At 41.8% G+C, this 25,776-nt stretch overlaps 1 protein-coding gene across 2 annotated transcripts in view; it reads right to left on the minus strand.

Annotated features, from left to right (window-relative positions):
• The window catches only part of arhgap36 (Rho GTPase activating protein 36), a 95,648-nt gene that overhangs the window by 18,602 nt on the left and 51,270 nt on the right, over positions 1–25,776 (minus strand). For both annotated transcript variants that reach the window (XM_052460016.1, XM_052460017.1), the window contains exons 2-5: positions 24,388–24,544; positions 14,093–14,167; positions 1,921–2,006; positions 1,521–1,733 (exon numbers count right to left, since the gene is read on the minus strand). In XM_052460016.1, coding sequence (XP_052315976.1) covers positions 1,521–1,733; positions 1,921–2,006; positions 14,093–14,167; positions 24,388–24,544 — 531 coding nt within the window. The remainder of the gene's footprint in view (positions 1–1,520; positions 1,734–1,920; positions 2,007–14,092; positions 14,168–24,387; positions 24,545–25,776) is intronic.

The raw sequence follows: 25,776 nt of genomic DNA on the forward strand, positions 1-25,776 counted from the left end.
TGTCAGTAGAGTGGTGAAAAGCCTCCCCACCCCAAAACATCTTCCCGCGGACATGATCTCAATAATCTACTTCCCTTCCTCTGTTTTGATTGGAAGGTTTCTCAGTTTTCCAAGTAAATCTGAATAAGAAATGTAAAAAGCGTGTCAACACCAAATTATTATTCAACTCAACGTTCTTGTATCTATCTCTTAAATGTGGAAATTACAATCACACACACATCTCCCATCCACATCAATAAATCATGTATTACACATAATTCAAGTTATGCATGAGTAACCTGGTCCCAGATTTATTTGCGCTGTCTCTTATTGTCTTTGTCACGTTTGGCAGCACATTCAGTACATTGCTTATGTTAGGTTCAGGCCCTAATTAATGGGTGCATCTCAATAGTCTCAAACATGCCTTCCTCCTCTAGTCTCCAGCCCTTCATTCTGTTCTGACGTGGAAGGACTACAGACAAACACTAAGTGAAAACAAATACAGTATCAGGTACCCTAACCCTGGCTAGTAATGACAATGTGTTAGAGCCACCAGCAGTGATGGTGTCTGATCTCTCACCCAGCAGGGCAGCAGGTTAGAGCGCAGCACGATACAGACATTAACGCAGCAGGGGCTCAACTTAAATACACACACACAGAGACTACGCCCAAATGCATGCACGAATGTGCACACAGTTTTTGCTCTGCTAATATTTTTACTGTGTCGCTGTGGCAAACAACTGTCTGACTCCATACCAGGAAAATGAATTGATTGTGCAAATGATTATGATGGAGAGACAGCCAGACAGAGGGTAGACCGATTTAACTGAACGTTCCCTTGTGTGTGTGTGTCTCCTGTGGCACCCGATTCCCTATATTGTGCACTACTTCTGCACTACACGGTGCCATTTGGAATGCAGACCTTTTTTCATTTTCCAATATCAACACTGATTACCAGGGTCGAGGTTCGGAGAGAGTATTACTGATAGTCATTGTTGAACTTCTATACCCCAGATTTTTGTTGAAGTTGGGCATATTGTTCAAATAAAACAACTCCGATGTCTTTTTGAACAGATATGTTTGGATCAGTTGTTGCCACAGTATTTCACAGTTCTTAGGACTACGGTGTGTGCTGGCTAGCACGTTCAAGTGCCAAGTGCCTACAATAGAAATGTTTGATTGTCTCGGAGGAGATATGCCAGCGTGGTCATGTTTTGAAACCGTAGTTGGAAGGTGATATCGTCATGGTTGAGAAATGTCTGTTGGATGTTCGACTGCTCTTTCGATAGCCGAAGAGAGGTCCGCATATTTCAGACCAAAGTAAAGCCCAGACGTAGAGACAAGCATCTACATCTACTTGTCTCTGTGTGTGTGTGTCTCTGTGTCTGTGTCTCTGTGTCTCTGTGTCTCTGTGTCTCTGTGTGTGTGTGTGTGTGTGTGTGTGTGTGTGTGTGTGTGTGTGTGTGTGTGTGTGTGTGTGTGTGTGCGTGCGTGCGTGCGTGCGTGCGTGCGTGTGCGCGTGTCTGCGCTCTCCCACTCACCCGTCTCTGCACTCTAGCTTTCTTATCCAGGAACCTGGGTGAGAGTGGCTTGCTGTGCAACGCCAGTGCTGCCGATGATGAGGAGGATGTAGCACCACTGAAAGAGGATGAAGCCGTGCTACAGAGGGGTTTATTCCCGTTGCTCTGCTGTTGTTTCTCAGCCCGGAACCTCAGGACGCTGGCTTCTAGATCAAGGCAGTCTCTCCGGCTCTCCTTCAGAGCAAATCAAATCCAACTTTATTTAAAGTGCTTTTATAATCCATCACAACACACTTTACAGTAAATAGACCTAAAGTAAAAGTGTATTTTCTAGTGTGCAGTTTTTACACTTGTATTTTGGATACAGTTTTTTTTACACTTCACAGTAAAACAATCTAATGAAGTAGATTTTTTTTAAAACCTTTAGAGCATCCTGACGCTGCTTGTATGCCCGGTCGTTGGCTATCGTCTGCGAAAGAGGTATGCCAAACGCCTTGGCGGCTGTCTCTGTGGGATGATGGAAAAGGTAGAAAGAGGTATGGATGGAGGAAAAGAGGTTGGGATAGATAGGGAAGGAAAGAGGGAGGAACAGATATTTAATTTCAGTAGCATTTCATCTATCTACTAACCCTAACCTGTTAGATAGGTGATGAGCTGTGCCTTGTTTTCTCCATACATATCGCTTTGTATTCAGGCCAGAGAGTTACATTTCTGTCTCATCAGACCACAGAATCTTTTGAATTATGCTCTCAGTCTTTTATGTGCCTTTTTGAAAACTTCAGCCGTGCAGTCATGTGCCTTTTTCTCAGGAGTGGCTTCTGTCTGGCCACTCTCTCCTAAAGCGCAGATTGGTGAAGTGCCATAGAGACTGTTATTTGGCAGCTTCTCCCATGTCAGCCAAGGAACTCTATAGTTCTGCCTGAGTGTTCATTGGGTTCTTGTTGACCTCCCTGACCGAGGTATTTGCTCAGTTTGGTCAGATGGCCAGGTCTAGGCAGAGGGTAGTTCTATATTTTTTCAATTTCCCAATGATGGAGATCACTGTGCTCTTGGAAACTTTCAACACTCTAGACATTGTTTTATACCCTCCCCTAGATATATGCCTCAACACAATTCTATCCCAGAGATCTATGTCCAGTTCCTTGGACTTCATGGTATAGTTCCTGCTCTTATACATGTTATAATCACTGTTGGCAGTCTTTTTGGCCAAGTCTCTAAGAGCTTTGCACACCTGGATTGTACAATACGTGCCCATTACTCTTTTTAAAGTTCTTCAAGCTCTGTCAAGTTGTTTGTTGGTCATTGCCAGAAGGCCATTTTCAAAAGTAGACCTAGATTTTCAAGACGATTTAACTCACAACTGCAACTAGGCCACTCAGGAACATTGCATGTCATCTTGGCAAGCAACCCCCATGTAGATTTGGCCTTTTGTTTTAGGTTATTGTCCCGCTGAAAGGGGAATTTGTCTCCCAGTGTGTGTTGGAAAAAAGACTGAAGCAGGTTTTCTTCTAGGATTTGACCTGTGCTTAGCTGTATTCCATTGCTTTTTATCCTGAAAAACTCCCTAGTCCTTGCCAATGACAAGCATACCCATAACATGATGCAGTCACCATTCTTGAAAATATGAAGAGTGGTACTCACTGATGTGCTGTGTTAGATTTGCCCCAAACATTGTTTTTTGTATTCAGGACAATATTTTTTTCTTTTTTCTCAGTACTACTAAAGTTCCTGGTAGCAAACAGGATGCATGTTTTGAAATATTTGTTATTCTGTACGGTCTTCCTTCTTTTCACTCTGTCATTTAGGTTAGTATTGTAGCGTAACTAGAATGTTGTTGATCTATCCTCCGTTCTCAAATCACAACCATTAAACTGTTTTAAAATCACCATTGGCCTCATGGTGAAATCGGTGAGCATTTTTCTTCTTCTCTGGCAACTGAGTTAGGAAGGATGCCTGTATCTTTGTAGTGACTGGGTGTAATTATACACCATCCAAAGCCTAATTAATAACTTCACCATGCTCAAAGGGATATTCAGGGGGATATTTGTTACAAATCTACCAATCGGTTCCCTTCTTTGCAAGGAATTGGAAAAACCTCCCTCTTCTTTGTGGTTAAATCTGTGCTTGAAAATCACTACTCAATTGAGAGGCCTTACAGATTGTATGTGAATTGAATTGTATGTGTGGGGTATAAAGATGGGGTAGTCAATCAAAAATCAATTATTGAACACAGAATGAGTCCATGTAACTTATTATGTGATTTGTTAAGCATAGTTTACTCCTGAACTTATTTAGGCTTTGGTATAACAAAGGGGTTGAATAATTATTGACTCAATATATTTCAGCTTCTCATTATTATTTGTTTTTTCATTTCATTATGTGATATTGTGTGTGGATTGGTGACAGAAAATCTCAATTGAATCCATTTTAAATTCAGCCTGTCACACAACAACATGTGGGGAAAAATAATGCCTATGAATACTTTATGAAAGCACTGTAAACAGGGGTAATGCTGACCAGTAGCGGGATAAATAGATAGATGTAATGCTAATGGAAATCAATAATCAATGAACAGCAGTGTAATTATAGTAATAAATTGAATCAATCATCATCAGCAGCGTAGGTGTGTGGGGTTGTGTGCGTGTGGGTGTACGTTTGTGGCGTCAGTAATGAGTGTGTGAGTGAGGATGTATGTGAGTGTGTGTATGTGAGTATGTGTGTGTGAGTAAGAGTGACAGTGAGAATGTCTGTGTGTTTGAGTGGGTAGAGAGCTGTGGATGAGTCAGTGTGTATAGTCTGTGGGAGAGGGAGAGCAGTAGCCATATAACAGTCTGATGGCCAGGGGATAGAAGCTGTTTAGGAGTCTGTTTGTCTGAGCTTTGATGCACCGGTATTGTCTGCTGGACGGGATTATGGAGAACAGTCCATGCCTCAGGTGGCTGGAGTCTTTGGCAATTTTTCAGTCTTTCTCAGATACCGGCCTAGCATGTACGGCTGGGAGCTCACCACCAGTGATGCGCTGAGCTGTCCGCACCACCCTTTGTAGGGTCTTCCTGTCGAGGCTGGTGCAGTTACCATACCAGACGGTGATACAACCATGCTCTCGATGGTTTAGCTGTGAAATTCCTGAGGATCTTAGGGGCCATGCTAAATAGTTTCAGCCTCCTGAGGGAGAAGAGGCAATAGTGTGCCTTCTTTGCAACTGTGTTGATATCAGAGGACCATGTTAAGTCCTCAGTGATGTGGACACCAAGGAACTTGAAGCTCTTGACCCTCCCCATTGCGGCCTACCACCGTCGTGTCGTCTGCAAACTTGATGATGGAGTTGTGCGTGGCCACACAGTTGTGGGTAAACAGGGAGTACAGGAGGGGGCTGAGCACACACCCCTGGGGGGTGGAGGTTGAGGGTCAGCGTGGCGGAGGTGTTTGTTGCCTACTCTCACCATCTGGGGTAGGCCGGTCAGGAAGTCCAGAATCCAGTTGCAGAGGAAGGTGTTCAGTCCCAGGGTCCTGAGCTTTTCCAACAGCCTGACTGTGAACATTTGTATGAAAACCAAATTAATGAAGACATAGACGCTATTAAAAACCACTGAAATGGCAATATGAAAATAAATGGGTGAAGGAGATTAATCATAATCCCAAATTGAGAACCTTTTGTTTGTTTAAGAGTGCATTAGTGTGTGAGATATATATTATGTACAACCTACCTAAAAGCAAAAGAAAGATCGCTATTGAAACAGGTAAGATCAGCGATATTGCCCCTGCTATTGAAACAGGTAAGATCAGCGATATTGCCCCTGCTATTGAAACAGGTAAGATCAGCGATATTGCCCCTGCTATTGAAACAGGTAAGATCAGCGATATTGCCCCTGCTATTGAAACAGGTAAGATCAGCGATATTGCCCCTGCTATTGAAACAGGTAAGATCAGCGATATTGCCCCTGCTATTGAAATAGATCGGTATTGTGGTGAAATGGAAGAGGAAATACTATGTAACTATTGTGACATCGAAGAGATAGAGAATGATATTCATTTGATCCTCTATTGCCATTTTTACCACAATATATGCTTGTCCTTACTCCAGAAAGCCCATCAGATATACCCTGGCATTATGTGGCTGAGCGATGAAGGGACAGAAATAGTTTTTTTTGTCCATTGTGTATTTTCATTTGCTGATTTTTTTTTATAAAGCCTGGAGTAAAAGAAAAAGGGCGACCTATAACTATACTGAACAAAAATATAAACGCAACATGCAACAAACTCAAAGGTTTTACTGAGTTACAGTTCATAAAAAGGAATCAGTCAATTGAAATAAATGTGCCTTAATCTATGGATTTCACATGAGCAGTAGCACAGCCATGGGGGAGCAAGGCCAAGCCAATCCCAATGAATTGAGGAAGCCGGAGGTGGTGGTCCTGGGCTGTTTCACGTGGTCTGCGGTTGGGAGGCCGGTTGGACGTACTGTCAAATTCAATTCAAACAATTTTTGTGAATTAATTCATTCATAGAAAACACTCAAGCACACACACACATCCGCACACACTCCTGCTGTGAAGAGGCCGTAAGACCTAAAGCTGGTCAGACATGGGAGACTGGCAGAGTGCCAAGAGGGAAAGCTCTAAGGATAGGGATGAACCTGAAATACCTCTTAAACCTGAAATACTCCCCCCTCTCTCTGTCGCTCTGTCTCTCTGTCTCTCTGTCTCTCTGTCTCTCTCTCTCTCTCTCTCTCCGTCTCTCTTGTTTTGACCCTCCCGGCCTCTCCTCCCCTTTCTCTCTGTCTCTCTTGTTTTGACCCTCCCGGCCTCTCCTCCCCTCTCTCTCTCTCGTCTTTACGCTCTCTCTTTCTCTCCATCTTTCCTTTTTATCTCTCTCTCTATATCTCTCAAACCCCCCTCTCTCTCCTCTCTCTATATCTACCACTATTCTCTCTCTTGCTAGGTTCCCACCCAATTGGCGTCAGGTTTTCATTCAAATATAAAAAAAATCTGCATAAATAAAACGTACATTTTCCCACCAGTGACGTTTCCACCAACCTGACTTGTTGTGGATGAAAATCAGTGTGTGATGGCATAGTGCACAATGTTCACTGTGTTTCCATTGCATTTTCAACTCTACCGATTGTTTTGGCACAAAAACGGTTGCTTTAATAGCAAATGTGTGTACTCTGGTCTTGGCACGTGCTCTCTAGCTAACATCTCGTAGATACATTGTGGGTAGGCTCTGCGGGTAGTCCAGTCTGCAGGTAGTCTTATAGATAAGAGCGAGGATATTTTTATTTGTCAAACGGTAGTCAAGCATCGATCATCATGTCACCAGAATAAGACCCCAGACATTTATTTGAAAGGAGCATCAAGCGCATCACTGTGCACTTTCACCATCCTGGGGGGGTTCTTCATAATTGATTTAATCTGTAGCCTAATAAACTGCATGGTTTCCCAAGTCGTTATGGGAGGATCACACACCATGTCATCGCGTTACTCCAAGTTTACTTCGATATGATGGCAGTGGTGTAAAGTACTTAAGTAAAAATACTTTAAAGTACTACTTAAGTCATTTTTGGGGAATCAGTAATTTAATTTAATTTAATTTAAATTGACTATTTTTGACTACTTTTACTTTTACGTCACTACATTCCTAAAGAGAATTATGTACTTTTTACTCCATACGTTTTCCCTGACACCCAAAAGTACTTACATTTTGAATGCTTAGCAAGACCGGAAAATGGTCTAATTCACACACTTATCAAGAGAACATCCCTTGTCATCCCTACTGCCTCTGAAAATAAAAAAAATACAACATGTGGCCATCTGCTTTGCTTAATATAAGGAATTTAAAATGATCTATACTTGTACTTTTACTTTTGATACTTAAGCATATTTAAAACCAAATACTTTTATACTTTTACTCAAGTTGTGTTTTACTGGGTGACTTTCACTTTTACTTGAGTCATTTCGTATTAAGGTATCTTTACTTTTACTCAAGTATGACAATTCGGTACTTTTTCCACCACTGTATGATGGTTATTATATCAATATTTGCGCGTAAATGCTTTCCCACCACCATTTCTAGCATACTACATTTTACCGACACAAAAAGACCTGACCATGTCGGGATTTCTAAAATTGTACGGAAACTTCCTGTTTCGGTCACAGCTGTCAATAATTTGTTTTATACTGTATGACATTACTCACATAAAAACTGTGGATGGGAATGGGGTTTCTGTCTCGCTTTTTCATTCTTCATTCTCTCTCTTGCTCTCTCACCCTCTCCCTCCTTCCTCTCTCACCCCACCTCTCCCTGTCTCTCAAACCTTCCTTCTCTCTTTCTCCCCCACCCTCTCTCTCTTCCCTTCACCCCCCACTCCTCTTCTTATCCTTTCCTTGAAGCTGGTTCAAGGTACACGAAAGCCACGGACACGTGTATGTAGGTACATCAACTGACTAAATCCTCCCGCAGATGCCACTGATTGGTTGCAGGCCAGTGGCTAGCTACAGTAGCTAACAGGCTAACTAGTTAATAGGCTTACATTCCTATTACAAGTAGCAAGCATGTAGCTAGCTGTCTAGCGTGCTAATAAGCTATATAGTGACCAGCGGACTATGGTTTAAGAGGCACACTACACTACTAGAGCATGTGTGTTGTGGTTTTTCATTATGAGCTCAAGGGGTTTAGCAGAGTAAGCCTACACTTTGTCATTGCAGAGCGAAAAGTCAATATTGCATTATGTGAGTATAAATTACTATGTTTTTGGTCACATAACCCAAAATACTGTGGGACATTGACCATCATGAGAATGCATTGTAAACAACTCCCATGCTTTCATGTTTCACTAGTATACCTACATGCTGCTAGTACAAAACCATGGTATTATCATGGTATTTTGGTCGCTAAAATGGCAGGAAAATACAATATTAATGCTGCAAATGCCATGATATTTTCTTGCCATGGTAGTACAATTTAAAAAATTCTATGGTACTATCATGGTGTTTTGGTCACTAGCGTGGGTTGAAAATACCATGGTATTTGCAACAGTACGTACCGTGGTATTTTCCTTCCATGGTAGTAACCAAAAAAACACGACAGTACAATAGTATTGTTTTCATTGTACTACCATGACAGGAAAATACCATGATACATTTTTTGTAAGGATCCGGCACACTTTCTGACTACCGTCAGGCAACAGATACAGTTAGCATGAATAAACAATAGAAAGTACACACAAGACAATTAGCAGAAACACCCGAGTGTTAATGTTATTGCGATTAACAACCATCTAAATGCATTTCCTCCAGATTAGGCTACCCATACCACTTTACCCACTGTGCTACCTTCACAGATAAGAGCCTTAAAGGAACAAGCACAACTGGCATCCATCCAGGGTTGTAGTGGAGGGTAAAACAGACACGTAAACACAGCATACACAAACTTTTATTTTGTGAAATGTGCTTTTACACACCCGAATGGTTTGGCCAACAAACTATTATGGAAGGAGGAGACTCTCACGAACACGATGCTGTTCTCCGTTTTGCTCGACGACCCCCACCAGTCGTCTTGGGACTTGTCTGAAGTCGGTACAGCCGATCTTCCAACTTCTGTCTGTAGCATCCGAACATTTTAGGCTAGACAATTATATGACCACTCGGTGTAAACGTGAGACTCCCACAGGCCTCACGTCTGAATGTCCCCTGGTACCAGTCAAAAACATTTATGGAAGTATGTATGGAGACTGTTAAGGGACAAAATAAGGGTTTAAATTCATGTAAATATATACATATATATATATACACACACACACACATATATATATATATATATACATATATACATACACACATATATATATATACATATATATATACACACACACACATATATATACACATAAATATATATAATATAATATAATATAATAATAATAATAATATATATATCCTATATATTGGTATAGATACTTCAGAACAAACTTCCTTTAGATTTTTTTTCTGTGGGACAGTCTGTTGTTTTATTATTAGTAATCTGTTATTTTAATGCAATTATATGGGCTAAAATCAGTGCATTCGAAAAGTATTCAAACCCCTTGACTTTTTCCACATTTTGTTATGTTACAGCCTTATTCTAAAATTGATTTTAGTTTGTTTTTTCCCCCTCATAAATCTACACACAATAACCCTTAATGACAAAATCAAAAATGTTTTTTAGAAATGTTGGCAAATGTATTTTTTTTTATTTTTTATAAAAAATAAATATACAGTTGAAGTTGGAAGTTTACATACTCTTAGGTTGAAGTCATTAAAACTTGTTTTTCAACCACTCCACAAATGTCTTGTTAACAAACTATAGTTTTGGAAAGTCGGTTAGGACATCTACAGTGGGGCAAAAAAGTATTTAGTCAGCCACCAATTGTGCAAGTTCTCCCACTTAAAAAGATGGGAGAGGCCTGTAATTTTAATCATAGGTACACTTCAACTATGACAGACAAAATGAGACAAAAAAATCCAGAAAATCACATTGTAGGATTTTTAATGAATTTATTTGCAAATTATGGTGGAAAATAACAATTGTTTACAGACCACTTATTTCACTTACAATTCCCTGTATCACAATTCCAGTGGGTCAGAAGTTTACATACACTAAGTTGACTGTGCCTGGTATAAACACCATGGGACCACGCAGCCGTCATACCGCTCAGGAAGGAGATGCGTTCTGTCTCCTAGAGATGAAAGTACTTTGGTGCGAAAAGTGTAAATGTAAATGTAAAAGTGCAAATCAATCCCAGAACAACAGCAAAGGACCCTGTGAAGATGCTAGAGGAAACAGGTACAAAAGTATCTATATCCACAGTAAAACGAGTCCTATATCGACATAACCTGAAAGGCCGCTCAGCAAGGAAGAAGCCAATGCTCCAAAACCGCCATAAAATAACCTGACTACAGTTTGCAACTGCACACGGGGACAAAGATCGTACTTTTTGGAGATATGTCCTCTGGTCTGATGAAACTGTTTGGCCATAATGGCCATTGTTATGTTTGGAGGGAAAAAGGGTAGGCTTGCAAGCCAAAGAACATCATCCCAACCGTGAAGCACGGGGGTGGTAGCATCATGTTGTGGAGGTGCTTTGCTGCAGGAGGAACTGGTGCACTTCACAAAATACATGGCATCATGAGGGAGGAAAATTATATGGATATATTGAAGCAACATCTCAAGACATCAGTCAGGAAGTTAAAGCTTGGTTGAAAATGCGTCTTCCAAATGGACAGTGATCCCAAGCATACTTCCAAAGGTGTGGCAAAATAGCTTAAGGAAAACAAAGTCAAGGTATTGGAGTGGCCATCACAAATCCCTGAACTCAATCCCATAGAAAATTTGTGGGCAAAACTGAAAAACGTGTGCGAGCAAGGAGGCCTACAAACCTGACTCAGTTACACCAGCTCTGTCAGGAGGAATGGGCCAAAATTCACCCAACTTATTGTGGGAGGCTTTTGGAAGGCTACCCGAAATGTTTGACCAAAGTTAAACAATTTAAAGGCAATGCTACCAAATACTAATTGAGTGTATGTAAACTTCTGACCCACTGGGAATGTGATGAAAGAAATAAAAGCTGAAATAAATCATTCTCTCTAATATTATTCTGACATTTCACATTCTTAAAATAAAGTGCTGATCCTAACTGACCTATGATTGGGCATTTCTACTAGGACTAGGTGTCAGGAATTGTGAAAAATTTAGTTTAAATGTATTTGTCTGAAGTGTATGTAAACTTCCGACTTCAACTGTATATGTATTATATTTACATAAATATTCCAAACCTTTTCTCAGTACTTTGTTTAAGCACCTTTGGCAGTTATTAGAGCCTCGCATTTTCTTGGGTATGACGCTACAAGCTTGGCACACTTGTATTTGGGGAATTTCTCCCACTCTTCTCTGCAGATCCTCTCAAGCTCTGTCAGGTTGGATAGGGAGCGTGACTGCATAGCTGTTTTCAAGTCTCTCCAGAGATGTTTGATCAGGTTCAAGCCCAGGCTCAGGCTGGGCCACTGAAGGACATTCAGAGACTCATCTCGAAGCCACTCCTGCGTTCTCTTGGCTGTATGCTTAGAGTCGTTGTCAAAGTGAACCTTTGCCCCTGTCTGAGGTCCTGAGCACTCTGGAGCAGGTTTTCATCAAGGATCTCCCTGTACTTTTCTCCATTCATCTTTCCCTCAATCCTGACTAGTCTCCCAGACCCTGCCACTGAAAAACATCCCCCCAGTATGATGCTGCCACCACCATGCTTCACCGTAGGGATGGTGCCAAGTTTCCTCCAGATAAGACGCTTGGCATTCAGGCAAAAGAGTTCAATCTTTGTTTCATCTGACCAGAGAATCTTGTTTCTCATGGTCTGAGCGTCCTTTAGGTGCCTTTTGTCGATCTCCAAGAGAGCTGTCATGTGCCTTTTATTGAGGAGTGTCTTCCATCTGGCCACTCTACCATAAAAGGCCTAATTGGTGGAGTGCTACAGAAATGGTTGTTCTTCTGAAAAGTTCTCCCTCCCATCCCCACAGATGAACTCTGGAGCTCTGTCAGGGTGACCATCAGGTCCTTGGTCACCTCCCTGTCCAGGCCCTTCTCCACCGATTGCTCAGTTTGGCCAGGCGGCCAACTCTAGGAAGAGTCTTGGTGGTTCCAAACTTATTCCATTTAAGAATGATGGAGGCCACTGTGTTCTTGTGGACCTTCAATGCTATGTAAGTGTTTTCTTACCATTCCCCCTTGAATGAGTAGGTGTGTATGTCTGGTACTGTATATATTTATTTCTTATAGGCTTAAAATTCTAAATAAAATAGAAAAATTATCATTGATATGACCATTTTAAAACAATTCCATATAGCTTAGTGGTATCTCACCTCCCCTCTCCTGGCTTAGACATAGCTTAGAGTCTTATGGGTTAATTTGCATTTGTTGGCATTAGCGTTAGTGACGCTACTCGCCTCTGATCACTTGAGCGTTCGTTTACCCTCGTTTGTTTTCGACCACTCCATCCCTTCATCCATTCATCCATCCCTGCCAAACCCCTAATGTTCTGACTGAGCATTAAGTACTATCATCTTAGGAGATTTACCCAGACACAGACCTGTGAGCACCAAAGGACAGACAAACCCTAGACAAAACAGCAGACAAACCCTAGATAAAACAACAGACAAACCCTAGATAAAACAGCAGGCCTGCTGGTCACTGGCCTAGTTAACGGGCTGGCTAGCTGGCCATAATGCTAACAGTTTGGCTGCTGGCCTGGGTAAAACGTTTGCTAGCTGGCCATAATGCTAACACGTTGGCTGCTGGCCTGGGTAAAACGTTTGCTAGCTGGCCATAATGCTAACACGTTGGCTAATGGCCTGGGTAACAGGCTAGCTTGCTAGCCATAATTCTAACAAGTTGGCCATTGGCTTGGGTAACAGGATGGCTAGCTGGCCATAATGCTAACAAGTAGATTGGCTGGCCACTGTTCTGGGGTAGGCCTAATACAACAGACTGGCTTGCAGACCCTGTCCTGTCACGGGTAGTCTAATCAACCCTAACCCTGGTAAGACAACAGGCTGGCTAGCTGGCCCTGCACTGAAGGCAACCAGCTGGAGGAGAAAGAGAACATCTCTTTATTCTCCCTGATCACACCTCCACATGGCCAGGACTGGGCCAAGGAGAGGATAACAGAGTGTGTGTGTGGGGGGGAGGAGGAGGGAGGGGGGTGAGAGACTGTGTACACGTGTGTGCATGTGCCTTTTAGTTTTTTGTCAGTGTGTGTGAGAAGGAGAAAGCGACTGTGAAGTGACTGGGTACGCATATACTTGTGTACACATGCCTTTTGTGTCCGTCAGAGTGTGTGTGTGTGTGTGTGTGTGTGCATGTGTGTCAGAGAGAGAGCGAGAGACAGACTGTACGCATATGCTTGCGTGCACATGCCTTTCTTGTTTTGTCAGTTCGTGTGTGTGTGAGAATGTCTATGAGAGTGTATCAGTGTTTACACTCAGGAGGCAGTGTTTAAACCTTCTGCAACAGACAAAAGTTGCAAAAACGAGTCATCTACGCTACAAAGAGGGCCTTGCTTCTTGGGGTTGAAATCGAGCTCACTGTCGTCAACACAGTGATTTCACAGGCATTAAGCAGTTAGTCCCTGTCAAACAATGAAGAGGTGGAAAAGCTACTGTCCTATAGGTCAACAGTGCTTGATGATTTGACAAGCGTTAGTCACTTAATTGTCATTACGGGATAGAGAAGAAGCACTGGAGCTACTGTACTGTACGTTAACAGAGGTTGATCATTTCACAGGCATTAGTCAATTAGTCAAGAAGGAGTAGAGGCTCATATATAGACCTACGTCAGTAGCGGTTAGTCTGTCTCAGAGCTGTGTATCTAAGTACATGACTCTGGTCTGTCTGACCTTCTGAGGTATGGCATGTAGTCTTAACAAAGAGTACTGAGTCATAGGTGTGCGTCCTTAACAGCACCCTATTCCCTACATAGTGCACTATATAGGGTGCCATTTGGGATGCAACGACACGGTGGAAGATTTCGACACTTCATCATCTAGTTTATGGGGGAGGGGGCGACCTTACCTCGCTCTTTCTCTTTCTTTTCTTTGGAGAAGGAGTCAAACTTCCTTCTGAGCGATTTTCTCCTCTTACGGATTTCTGGAAAAAAGTGGACAAAAAAACAAAAAGGTAGTTAAAAAAAGACACAAAGAAACAAAAAGATGTTGTTTGTTCATGAGAGTGAAGAGCGATGTACAATTTGCCTGATGACGTTTTAACTGTCTTTCTTTATAATCTGCGTCTTATTTGCAGTTTATTTGAATTTACATCCCAAATGACACCCTATTCGCTATATACAGTATCGTGCACTACGCCCTATCGGTCCTGGTCAAAACTCCCCAACCCTGTTCCTGAAGAGCTATGCTCTTGTAGCTTTTTGCTCCAACCCCTGATTCAGATGATCAATCAGTTAATTATTAGAATCAGGTGCACTAGATTGGGTTTGGAGTGAAAACCTATAGGACGGTAGCTCTCCGGGAACAGGGTTGGAGTGACCTGATCCCGGGGATAGGGCGCCATTTGGGAAACAGCCTCTGTAATGTTGGGTTGTCTCCTACTCCTCCCACCATATTGTGTCCTTGTAAAAAAGGAACCATAAACAATGCTTAAGCAAACATACACACATGTAAACCGGGAACGAATATTAGCACAAAATCTCCACCCATGTGAAGACCAAACAAGAGAAGAAGAAAGCGCATGTCCACACGCACGCCCCACCAACGCATTGCTGCAAGTTGCTTTCCTGAGAATTACATCTATTCCTCAATTCAGGCATTACTAAGAATAGACCTTTTACAACATCAAGTCTTTGCGTGTGTGTTTGTATAGGCCACAGCCTCCTGTACTGCCTTTGTAGCCTTTAGCCAGAGGGTGACACCAGAGAAACTACATGCAGATCAAGGATGTGATTTTACAACCTAAACATCCTCTGACGAGCTTTTTCTGGAAGAGATCACTGTTTGGGTTTTGGGGCTTTAAAGATCACAGTCGTGTGTACAGTCTGTGTGTGTGTGTGTTTGTAAGGTAGCACGCCTTTGCTGTTCAGGACTGGTTTGTTGCAGAATCCTTGATCTTCCAAGACTAGAATGTATTTTTCTTTGTTTCTCTCAACATGATTGGGCCTGGGCACAGATTTAGGATCAGCTTAAACTCACAGAATCCCAATCCTCACCACTAATGGGAAAACAACAGAACGGACTCTAGACCAGTGTTTAGATGCAGCTTCATCCTTAAGGGCTGACTGGATAGGAGTTTTGAAGGCCTTGAAATGTAAATGATCCGAGCAGTCAAATCCCCATGTGAAGAGGTTTGTTTGTGTGTGTGTATGTGTGTGCGCGTGTGTGTGTGTCAAAGGTTTAAAGGGGGTCAAATTCCCATGACTACAGGAAATTAAAGTTTATTTCCACGGCAATCGTCTCCTCCCACTCGGCACATGCCAGAGCAAGGGTTAATCTTTGAGCAAACTCATGTATTCCTACATGCAATGTACTCAGTGTGTGTGTGTGTGTTTTCCAATGGAGTCCACACTTTAAGATTAGAGGATGTGTGTATGTGTGTGTTTGCCAATGGCTTGCACACTTTAGAGGAGATTAGAGGACCGACACACACATATACACACAGAGTGGAGAGAGATGGAGAGACATAGATTTAGGCAAAGCAAAAAATCTGAAAGAGGCCCAATTGGGGCTGAGAGAGAAAGAAACAGAAGGACAGAAATAGCATGCAAAGAGAAAGAAAGGAAGCAAGAAAATAATGACAGACCCTGTGGGATTGCTTCCTATATCCATGAGAAAATGAGACGTAAAAAAACAGTCTCCAGACTTGCCATACAAGCACCACTCTGACTGCGAAGAACAGAGATTTCAGAAAGAATCCATCCATCAAGCATAGCCAAGGCGTTGCCAGGAGACCAACAACAAACAAACACACACGCATGCACACGCACACACTGTCAAAATAAACTAGAGGTTCTGGTATTGGCTCAAACAGCGGGATCAGAACAGAAAACTATGTCGACCTCCCTTCGTCCCCCATAATATGAGTCTTCAGTGTGTGTGGACGTGTTTAATTACCAAAAGTAAACAAACAAACATTTGACCAACTGGGGACATTTTTGTTTTTTCCCCACGAGGACAAATACTTTTTCTAGGGGGTTTAGGGTTAAGGTTAGAATTAGTGTTAGGGTTACAATTACGTTAAGGGTTAGGGTTGGGAGCTCGGGTTAGTTTTAGGGTCAGGAGCTAGGGATAGGTTTAGGTTTAGGGTGAAGGTTAGGTTTTTGGATTAAGGTTAGGGTTAGGTTTAAGAGGGTTTATGTTTATGTTGGTATCACACATTCCACAGGCCTATTGCAACTTTCTGCCCTGTTTCTAGGTTGTACATTTGGTCTTGAGAGGGTGGGAGGACATGAGAGGCCGAGAGCTCCAAGGGGTCACCCTCAACAGTTCAAATACAGGAGGAAGATAATTAGCAATAAAATCTTGAGAGTAAAAAGGTTTAATTCTAAACCAAATTTCATTTAAAAAATCATAAATAAATAATCATAATAAATAATTAAGTAAGTACATAATTGGAAATCCCCCCCAAAAGGATGAAGGGATTACGTGCTATGTTAAAGTGCATAATATAATAAAATTCAATGCAAAATATAAAAAATACAAAACCAGATGAAGCAATTAAATACTTTATTTTTTATTGAACTTCCAGCTCTCTTAATTAGGCCCTCACCAACTCCCACTGTCAGTACTTTACACTACTTCTTAACATTCATACCAAGTGGAGCCAAGGTCTTAAGTTTGGATATCCATCTGGATTCAGCTGCTCTTCTCTGGCCTGTGGTCCAGGAGGCTTTCATCTCCAGACCGGTGATGCGGAGGGAGGTTGTTGGGTGGATTTGAAAGTGTGTGTTTGTAATATGTTTGTAATATGTTTTTTTCCCCAATTGTGTAGAGGTGCTGTTTGAGGTGTGTCAAGACTGTGTGACCGGTTTCTCCTGTATAAATGTTGTGGCATAATGCGCATATTATTGCATAAACAGTGTTGGTGCTCTGAATAGTCATGAGTTGTGGGACTGGAGGTTTGTGCATGTGGATTTTGAATGTGTTGAAGTTGTCTATGGTACTGTTGTTCAATAGGTGGTTTTGGAGTGGGCTTATTGGAACATTTTACAAAAATTTTAAGATCCCTTAGGTTGGGGTTTCTGTGAAAAGCTGATAAAGGTCTGAATTCCTGGAGTGGGGGAAGTACGTTGTGTTTGGGTGAAAGCGTCTTTGAGTCTAGAATGAAGGAGTCTGTTTATGTCTGAGAAGGTGCTGGTGATGGATATAATCTGGGGTTCTGTATCTGTTGGGGGGATAGGAACAGGGGGTCTGGGAAAGGTCTGAGGATGGAGGACAGGGATAGGATGGGGGGGATAGGGATACGGACCCAGAATTGGAAAATGGATCAGAATAAGTATGAGCTGTTCGCCCAGGTCAGGAGTCAGTGCCTGGTCCAGAGTTCTGCAGGGAGAGTTATGGAGGTTAGGGTTAAGATTAGGGTTAAGGTTAAGGTTAGAGTTAAGGTTAGGGTTAGGGTTGGGGTTGGGGTTAAGGTTAGAGTTAAGGTTAGGGTTGGGGTTAGGGTAAGAGTATGGGTTAAGGTAAGGTTTAGGGTTAGAGAACATACGATTTTGAATGGGACTGAATTGTTGGGGCTGGGAATGATTAGTTGTACAAGACTGTGTGTGTGTGTGTGTGTGTGTGTGTGTGTGTGTGTGTGTGTGTGTGTGTGTGTGTGTGTGTGTGTGTGTGTGTGTGTGTGTGCGTGCGTGCGTGCGTGCGTGCGTGCGTGCGTGCGTGCGTGCGTGCGTGCGTGCGTGCGTGCGTGCGTGCGCGCGGGTGTGTGTGCGCACATGTGCGCATGCATGTGTGTGTGTGCATGAGTGTGTGTGCATGAGTGTGTGTGCATGAGTGTGTGCGCATGTGTGTGCATGCACGCGCGTGGATGTACTGTGCTTTCTCAGACATCAGCTCGCTCCCATATTTTGTAAATGAGCCATCACTGAAACAGTAGTGGGCCTGATACACCAGGGGAGTTGGGTGGCTAACTACTCCCTTTATAGTGCACTACTTTTGATAAGAGCTCTATTGACTTTGATCAAAAGTAGAGCACTATAAAATAAATTGGGTGTCATTTGGGACAAAGACACAGCAGTAACACACATGGGAGGTGGCTGGCTAGCTAACAGAGACTCTATTTGAGGTCTCCACCCCAGGGAGAGGGACAGGAATATTCCCAAACATTACAGACTCTGACTGATCCCCCTCCCTATGACAGTTATAAACACTGGCCCCCTTCGTTATATATTTGTATGCGTTGTATTTATTTATACAGTATATTGTATATAGAGTCATGCTGCTACAGAGTTATCTGACAGTGACTGACTGATTTTACTGTTTTCTATTTACGTATTCTGCAGCTCAACAGAGAATGAAATGCAGTAAAAAATGTTTTCTATTTTAGTCTTAAAAATATAGTCTTGTCCAATAACTTTGACAACATTAGATTTCAAGATTCTGTAAGGAATGAATTATTGACATATAATTAGAATGTACTGGAACAGATTAGGTGAAAACTGATTTGAAATGTTTGACAGATATTTTTTTGTTCCATCCATGACTGGTTACATGCTGTAACTGTAACACATTTGAATGCTCTATGATGTACAGTACGGTTGTATAGCAACTGTGTGACGGCGACTATGCCTTACTGAGGGGCAACAAAATAGTGATCAAATTAAGATCCCACATCTGTATTCTAGTCTATTCTAACATACCTCCATTCCTAACAACTGTGAGTGAAACCGTTACACTTTGGAACACATTTAATTTGACCATTTATACAGCGTGTGGGAGTCCATTCTCCTGTTTTACTTCAGGATAAACAGTCCACAATGGAGGCAAAAGGAATGGATGAGCTGGATAAAATACAGTAGGTCTTGATGAAGGTGTTTGTGAGCAAAATGTTGCACTTTCCAATTAGTTTAATTTGTGAGTAGACTCGACACTATTCCTTCTTCTATTTTAGTTCAAGGTAAATATATATATAATCACACAATAAATAAATGAAAATATGTTTTATAATGTTTAAATGTCATCCTCTTGTTTTGACCAATGGACTTGTCAGTCTGCTTGTCTTAAGTAGAGTCACCTACATAGCACTGACAAGAGAGTGGTCAGGGGTCAAAGGTTGAAAAGGTTGAGAGGTTAACGGTATGAACGTAGACCGAAGATGGTGGATAAATGAAGAGAGTTCACTCAGGCCGTTTACCATGGAAAACATTTGTTTGTTCCGGTCTACTTAATGGGGTGGGTCTCCCATAGTCACCAATGCAATAGCAGCTGGGTCTGGTCTACTTAGTTTATTGACTTTTATTGAACCATAAAAAAACAATGAGTGCGGTGTCTCGCTTCCTCTTCTTTCTCTGCGTGGACTACATGTAGAAGCACTGAGATCAGACTAATGCCTCTTATGTAACCCAGGGTGACACGAGAGAGGAATGTAAGCACGCTAAGACCCCTCAGAATCAGAAGCTTCTTACTCCTACAGTACTCTTCTTACTCTGGGGCGGCAGGTAGCCGAGTGGTTAGAGCGTTGGAGTAGTAACCGAAAGGTTGCAAGATTGAATCCTCTGAGCTGATAAGACAAAAAAACATGTCGTTCTGCCCCTGAACAAGGCACTGTTCCTGGGCCATCATTGAAAATAAGAATCTGTTCTTAACTGACTTGCCTAGTTAAATAAAGGTAAAATAAAAAACTCCTACAGTACTCTTCTTACTACTAATGTTTTTACTCCTACAGTACTCTTCTTACTCCCACTCATCTTACTCCTACAGTACTCTTCTTACTCCCACTCATCTTACTCCTACAGTACTCTTCTTACTCCCACTCATCTTACTCCTACAGTACTCTTCTTACTCCCACTCATCTTACTCCTACAGTACTCTTCTTACTCCCACTCATCTTACACCTACAGTACTCTTCTTACTCCTACTATTTTTACTCCTATAGTACTCTTCTTACTTCCACTCATCTTACTCCTACAGTACTCTTCTTACTCCTACTCTTCTTACCCGTCTTACTCCTACTATTGTTGCTTTTTAACTTAAACTTTTTATCTTCATTTTGTATCTAATCTTCTGACTCCTACTCTTTCATCTTAAGTTGTAAGACTATATCTGAGCTGTACTGTAAAATTCACTCAGACTTATTGAGGTAATACAGTCTGGGAGTGGTGGTGGAATGAGCAGAAAACATGTAGTGGGCTTTTATACCATATACAGTTGAAGTCGGAAATACATGTAAACCAAATACATGTAAACTCAGTTTTTCACAATTCCTGACATTTAATCCAAGTAAAAAGTACAAATTCCCTTCATTCCAGGTCAGTTAGGATCACCACTTTATTTTAAGAATGTGAAATGTCAGCATAATAGTAGAGAGAATGATTTATTTCAGCTTTTATTTCTTTCATCTCATTCCCAGTAGGTCAGAAGTTTACATACACTAAATTAGTATTTGGTAGCATTGCCTTTAAATTGTTTAACGTGGGTCAAACGTTTTGGGTAGCCTTCCATCAAGCTTCCCACAATAAGTTGGGTGAATTTTCCCATTCCTCCTGACAGAGCTGGTTTGTAGGCCTCCTTGCTCACACACGCTTTTACAGTTCTGCCCAGCAAATGTTCTATAGGATTGAGGTCAGGGCTTTGTGATGGCACTCCAATACCTTGACTTTGTTGTTCTTAAGCCATTTTGTCACAACGTTGGAAGTATGCTTGGGGGTCATTGTCTATTTGGAAGACCCCTTTGCGAACAAGCTTTAACTTCCTGACTGATGTCTTGAGATGTTGTTTCAATATATCCACATAATTTCCATGCCTCATGATGCCCTCTATTTTGTGAAGTGCCCAGTTCCTCCTGCACCCCCACAACATGATGCTGCCACCTCCGTGCTTCACGGTTGGGATGGTGTTCTCTGGCTTGCAAGACTTTTCAACATGGTCTTGGCTTCAAGGCTTCAAGAACTGAATTACTTGATGTTGTTTGTACAGATGTTCATCATAGGTACACTTCAACTATGACAGACAAAATGAGAAACAAAAATCAGAAAATCACATTGTAGGATTTTTAATGAATTTATTTGCAAATTATGGTGGAAAATAAAAAAATTGCACCACTGTGGGACTCGTTTTACTCTGGATATAGATAGTTTGTACCTGTTTCCTCCAGCATCTTCACAAGGTCCTTTACTGTAGTTCTGGGATTGATTTCCACTTTTCGCACAAAAGTACGTTCATCTCTAGGAGACAGAACGCATCTCCTTCCTGAGCGGTATGACCGCTGCGTGGTCCCATGGTGTTTATACTATTGTTTGTACAGATGAACGTGGTACCTTCAGGCATTTGGAAATTGCTCCCAAGGATGAACCAGACTTGTGGAGGCCTACAATGTGTTTTATAATAATAATAATAGGTCTTGGCTGATTTCTTTTGATTTTCCCATGATGTCAAGCAAAGAGGCACTGAGTTTGAAGGTAGGCCTTGAAATACATCCACAGGTACACCTCTAATTGACTCAAATGATGTGAATTAGCCTATCAGAAGCTTCTAAAGCCATGACATAATTTCTGGGAATTTTCAGAGCTGTTTAAAGGCACAGTCAACTTAGTGTATGTCAATTTCTGATCAAATTTCGTGTTTACTAACTATAGTTTTGACAAATCGGCTAGGACATCTACTTTGTGCATGAAACAATAATTTTTTCCAACAATTGTTTCCATACAGATTACTTCACTTAAATATGAGTCCCAAATAGCACCCTATTCCCTACAAGTGAAATAATCTGTCTGTAAACAATTGTTGGAAAAATTACTTGTCATGCACAAAGTAGATGTCCTAACCGACTTGCCAAAACTATAGTTAGTAAACAAGAAATTTGTGGAGTGGTTGAAAAACGAGTTTTAATGACTCCAACCTAAGTGAATGTAAACTTCAGACTTCAACTGTATCATGTCCCTATCGCTATCATTCTTCACCTTGTTCAATGCCATGTATTGCATAGTGAAGAGCTCTACAATCTAGACCAGGATGAGCAAAATAAAATATTTTCAGGAATTTGATAAAAAGTGTTATGTCTCAGAAATTAAAATCACCAAAAAGAGATACAATACATTTTCAGGACGCCGACTATATATTACAGTCCGTCCTTTCTAACATGGCCATAGTAAATGCTCCTCACTTGCATACCTTTGGGGACTTCAATGTCATATAGCAGCACATAGAGTGCCTTGCGAAAGTATTCGGCCCCCTTGAACTTTGCGACCTTTTGCCACATTTCAGGCTTCAAACATAAAGATATAAAACTGTATTTTTTTGTGAAGAATCAACAACAAGTGGGACACAATCATGAAGTGGAACGACATTTATTGGATATTTCAAACTTTTTTAACAAATCAAAAACTGAAAAATTGGGCGTGCAAAATTATTCAGCCCCTTTACTTTCAATGCAGCAAACTCTCTCCAGAAGTTCAGTGAGGATCTCTGAATAATCCTGAACGTTGACCTAAATGACTAATGATGATAAATACAATCCACCTGTGTGTAATCAAGTCTCCGTATAAATGCACCTGCACTGTGATAGTCTCAGAGGTCCGTTAAAAGCGCAGAGAGCATCATGAAGAACAAGGAACACACCAGGCAGGTCCGAGATACTGTTGTGAAGAAGTTTAAAGCCGGTTTGGATACAAAAAGATTTCCCAAGCTTTAAACATCCCAAGGAGCACTGTGCAAGCGACAATATTGAAATGGAAGGAGTATCAGACCACTGCAAATCTACCAAGACCTGGCCGTCCCTCTAAACTTTCAGCTCATACAAGGAGAAGACTGATCAGAGATGCAGCCAAGAGGCCCATGATCACTCTGGATGAACTGCAGAGATCTACAGCTGAGGTGGGAGACTCTGTCCATCGGACAACAATCAGTCGTCTATTGCACAAATCTTGGCCTTTATGGAAGAGTGGCATTTCTTAAAGATATCCATAAAAAGTGTTGTTTAAAGTTTGCCACAAGCCACCTGGGAGACACACCAAACATGTGGAAGAAGGTGCTCTGGTCAGATGAAACCAAAATTGAACTTTTTGGCAACAATTCAAAACGTTATGTTTGGCGTAAAGCAACACAGCTCATCACCCTGAACACACCATCCCCACTGTCAAACGGTGGGAGCATCATGGTTTGGGCCTGCTTTTCTTCAGCAGTGACAGGGAAGATGGTTAAAATTGATGGGAAGATGGATGGAGCCAAATACAGGACCATTCTGGAAGAAAACCTGATGGAGTCTGCAAAAGACCTGAGACTGGGACGGAGATTTGTCTTCCAACAAGACAATGATCTAAAACATAAAGCAAAATCTACAATAGAATGGTTCAAAAATAAACATATCCAGGTGTTAGAATGGCCAAGTCAAAGTCCAGACCTGAATCCAATCGAGAATCTGTGGAAAAAAACTGAAAACTGCTGTTCACAAATGCTCTCCATACAACCTCACTGAGCTCGAGCTGTTTTGCAAGGAGGAATGGGAAAAAAATTCAGTCTCTCGATGTGCAAAACTAATAGAGACATACCCCAAGCGACTTACAGCTGTAATCGCAGCAAAAGGTGGCGCTACAAAGTATTAACTTAAGGGGGCTGAATAATTTTGCACGCCCAATTTTTCAGTTTTTGATTTGTTAAAAAAGTTTGAAATATCCAATAAATGTCGTTCTACTTCATGATTGTGTCCCACTTGTTGTTGATTCTTCACAAAAAAATACAGTTTTATATTTTTATGTTTGAAGCCTGAAATGTGGCAAAAGGTCGCAAAGTTCAAGGAGGCCGAATACTTTCGCAAGGCACTGTATCTATGTCCTTTCTACCATGGCCATATAGTCACTACTACTACTACTTCCTCTATACCCCTGGGGATGCTGATGTTGAATTCGAGGTCCCTCTCCTCCAGATTCAAACCCCAATTGAGATTTGAAGAGCTTTACGATCTAGACAGAGCCCAGCACTGTATACATATATCTGTCGTCCTTTCTGGCCTGGCCATATAGCAACTAAACTGGTCCTTCTGTAGCTCAGTTGGTAGAGCATGGCGCTTGTAACGCCAGGGTAGTGGGCTCGATCCCGGGACCACCCATACGTAGAATGTATGCACACATGACTGTAAGTCGCTTTGGATAAAAGCGTCTGATAAATGGCATATATTATTATTATTATTATTATTAAGCCCTTGTGTACCTTTGGGGATGCTGATGTTGAAGTCAAGGTCCCGCTCCCCGAGATGGTAGCAGGCTACCTCTTGCAGCCTAGCTCTCTCCAGTTCAGATAGGCTCTGGATAGGCACCGGCTGCAGACGCACACTCTGGCCCAGCATGGTCGCCCATGTATGGTCCCCCTGGAGGGAGGGAGGGAGGGAGGGAGGGAGGGAGGGAGGGGAGAAGAGAATGGTTAATGTGCTATTACTTGGAGGCATTACACATAGTACCAATCACAGCTAAGAACTGAATTACTTGTTATAATTTACAATGTATTCCTAGAAGGGGGAGGAGACGGAGAGAGAAAATGGCATGTGGGAGATGAGACGGGAAAGAAGGGCGATGAAAGGAGAGAAAGATAGGAAAAGAGATGACATTTCCACAATCAAGATCCTCGTATCCAAACGACTTAACATTTGAATTACTATAATGTTTTCTTTAATAGGTTTCCATAAACCATACAATTTACTATAGCTAAGTATCAAATGAACAGTAAACCATGAAGGCGGCTATTTGTATGGAAATCATTATCGCTGGCTTCAACCCATCTCCACGAGGTTACCGCTGTCCTTGGGACGTCCCTACCCTAATCCTAACCTTAACCGCTACCCTAACCTTAACCCTTACCTAACCTTAACCTTTGTAGATGTAATCTTCCATGGGGTAGGGACGTCGCAAGGATCCCAGAAGGAATGTCTCAACTATTAACCAACCATCAAATCATATTTGACTGGGATCTACTCTATAGAGTGCTTCCCAAATGGCACCCTATTCCCTACTTTACATAGTTTCCTACTTTTGACCAAAGCCCATAGCGCTGTTATCATAAGTGCACTATAGGAATAGAGTGCCATTTGGGATGCATACATAGCCAGAGGTTAAAAACATCTTTACCGTATCTCTCTTTCCCAACAACTTGATTATAATTATGCTGTAGCTTGACAGGAATGATGATAGGGAAATTGCCTTGTCCTCTGCAGGTGGTCATTTGAGTTTTCTCTGAGAGTTGAATGGGTCAGACAAATACACACGGGCATGTATGTGCACACTCACATGCACACATTTCTTACAGGAAAAAGAACCATCCGTCTGTTTTCGTTCTATTTTGTTTTGTTTTTAGTCAGAAGACAAACTTTCTTTCTAATGCTCAAGGCTATGTCTGGGGGGGGGGCAAAGTCAGGCCATTCTACGTCTGGACAATAGAAGAAGAGGGTTCGCCACCGAAGGACACTGTTTGAGGCCCTGTCCCTCTGGGTTAACACTGGACCCACAAAGCTTGGGAAACAATTATAAAGTGTGTCTCAAATGACACCCTATTCCCTGTAGGCCCTGGTCAGAATGTAGAAGAACTGTAGGCCTCAGAAAACAGACG

This window comes from Oncorhynchus keta, chromosome 13 (assembly GCF_023373465.1).
Source record: "Oncorhynchus keta strain PuntledgeMale-10-30-2019 chromosome 13, Oket_V2, whole genome shotgun sequence".
In the NCBI taxonomy this organism is placed as follows: Eukaryota; Metazoa; Chordata; class Actinopteri; order Salmoniformes; family Salmonidae; genus Oncorhynchus; species Oncorhynchus keta.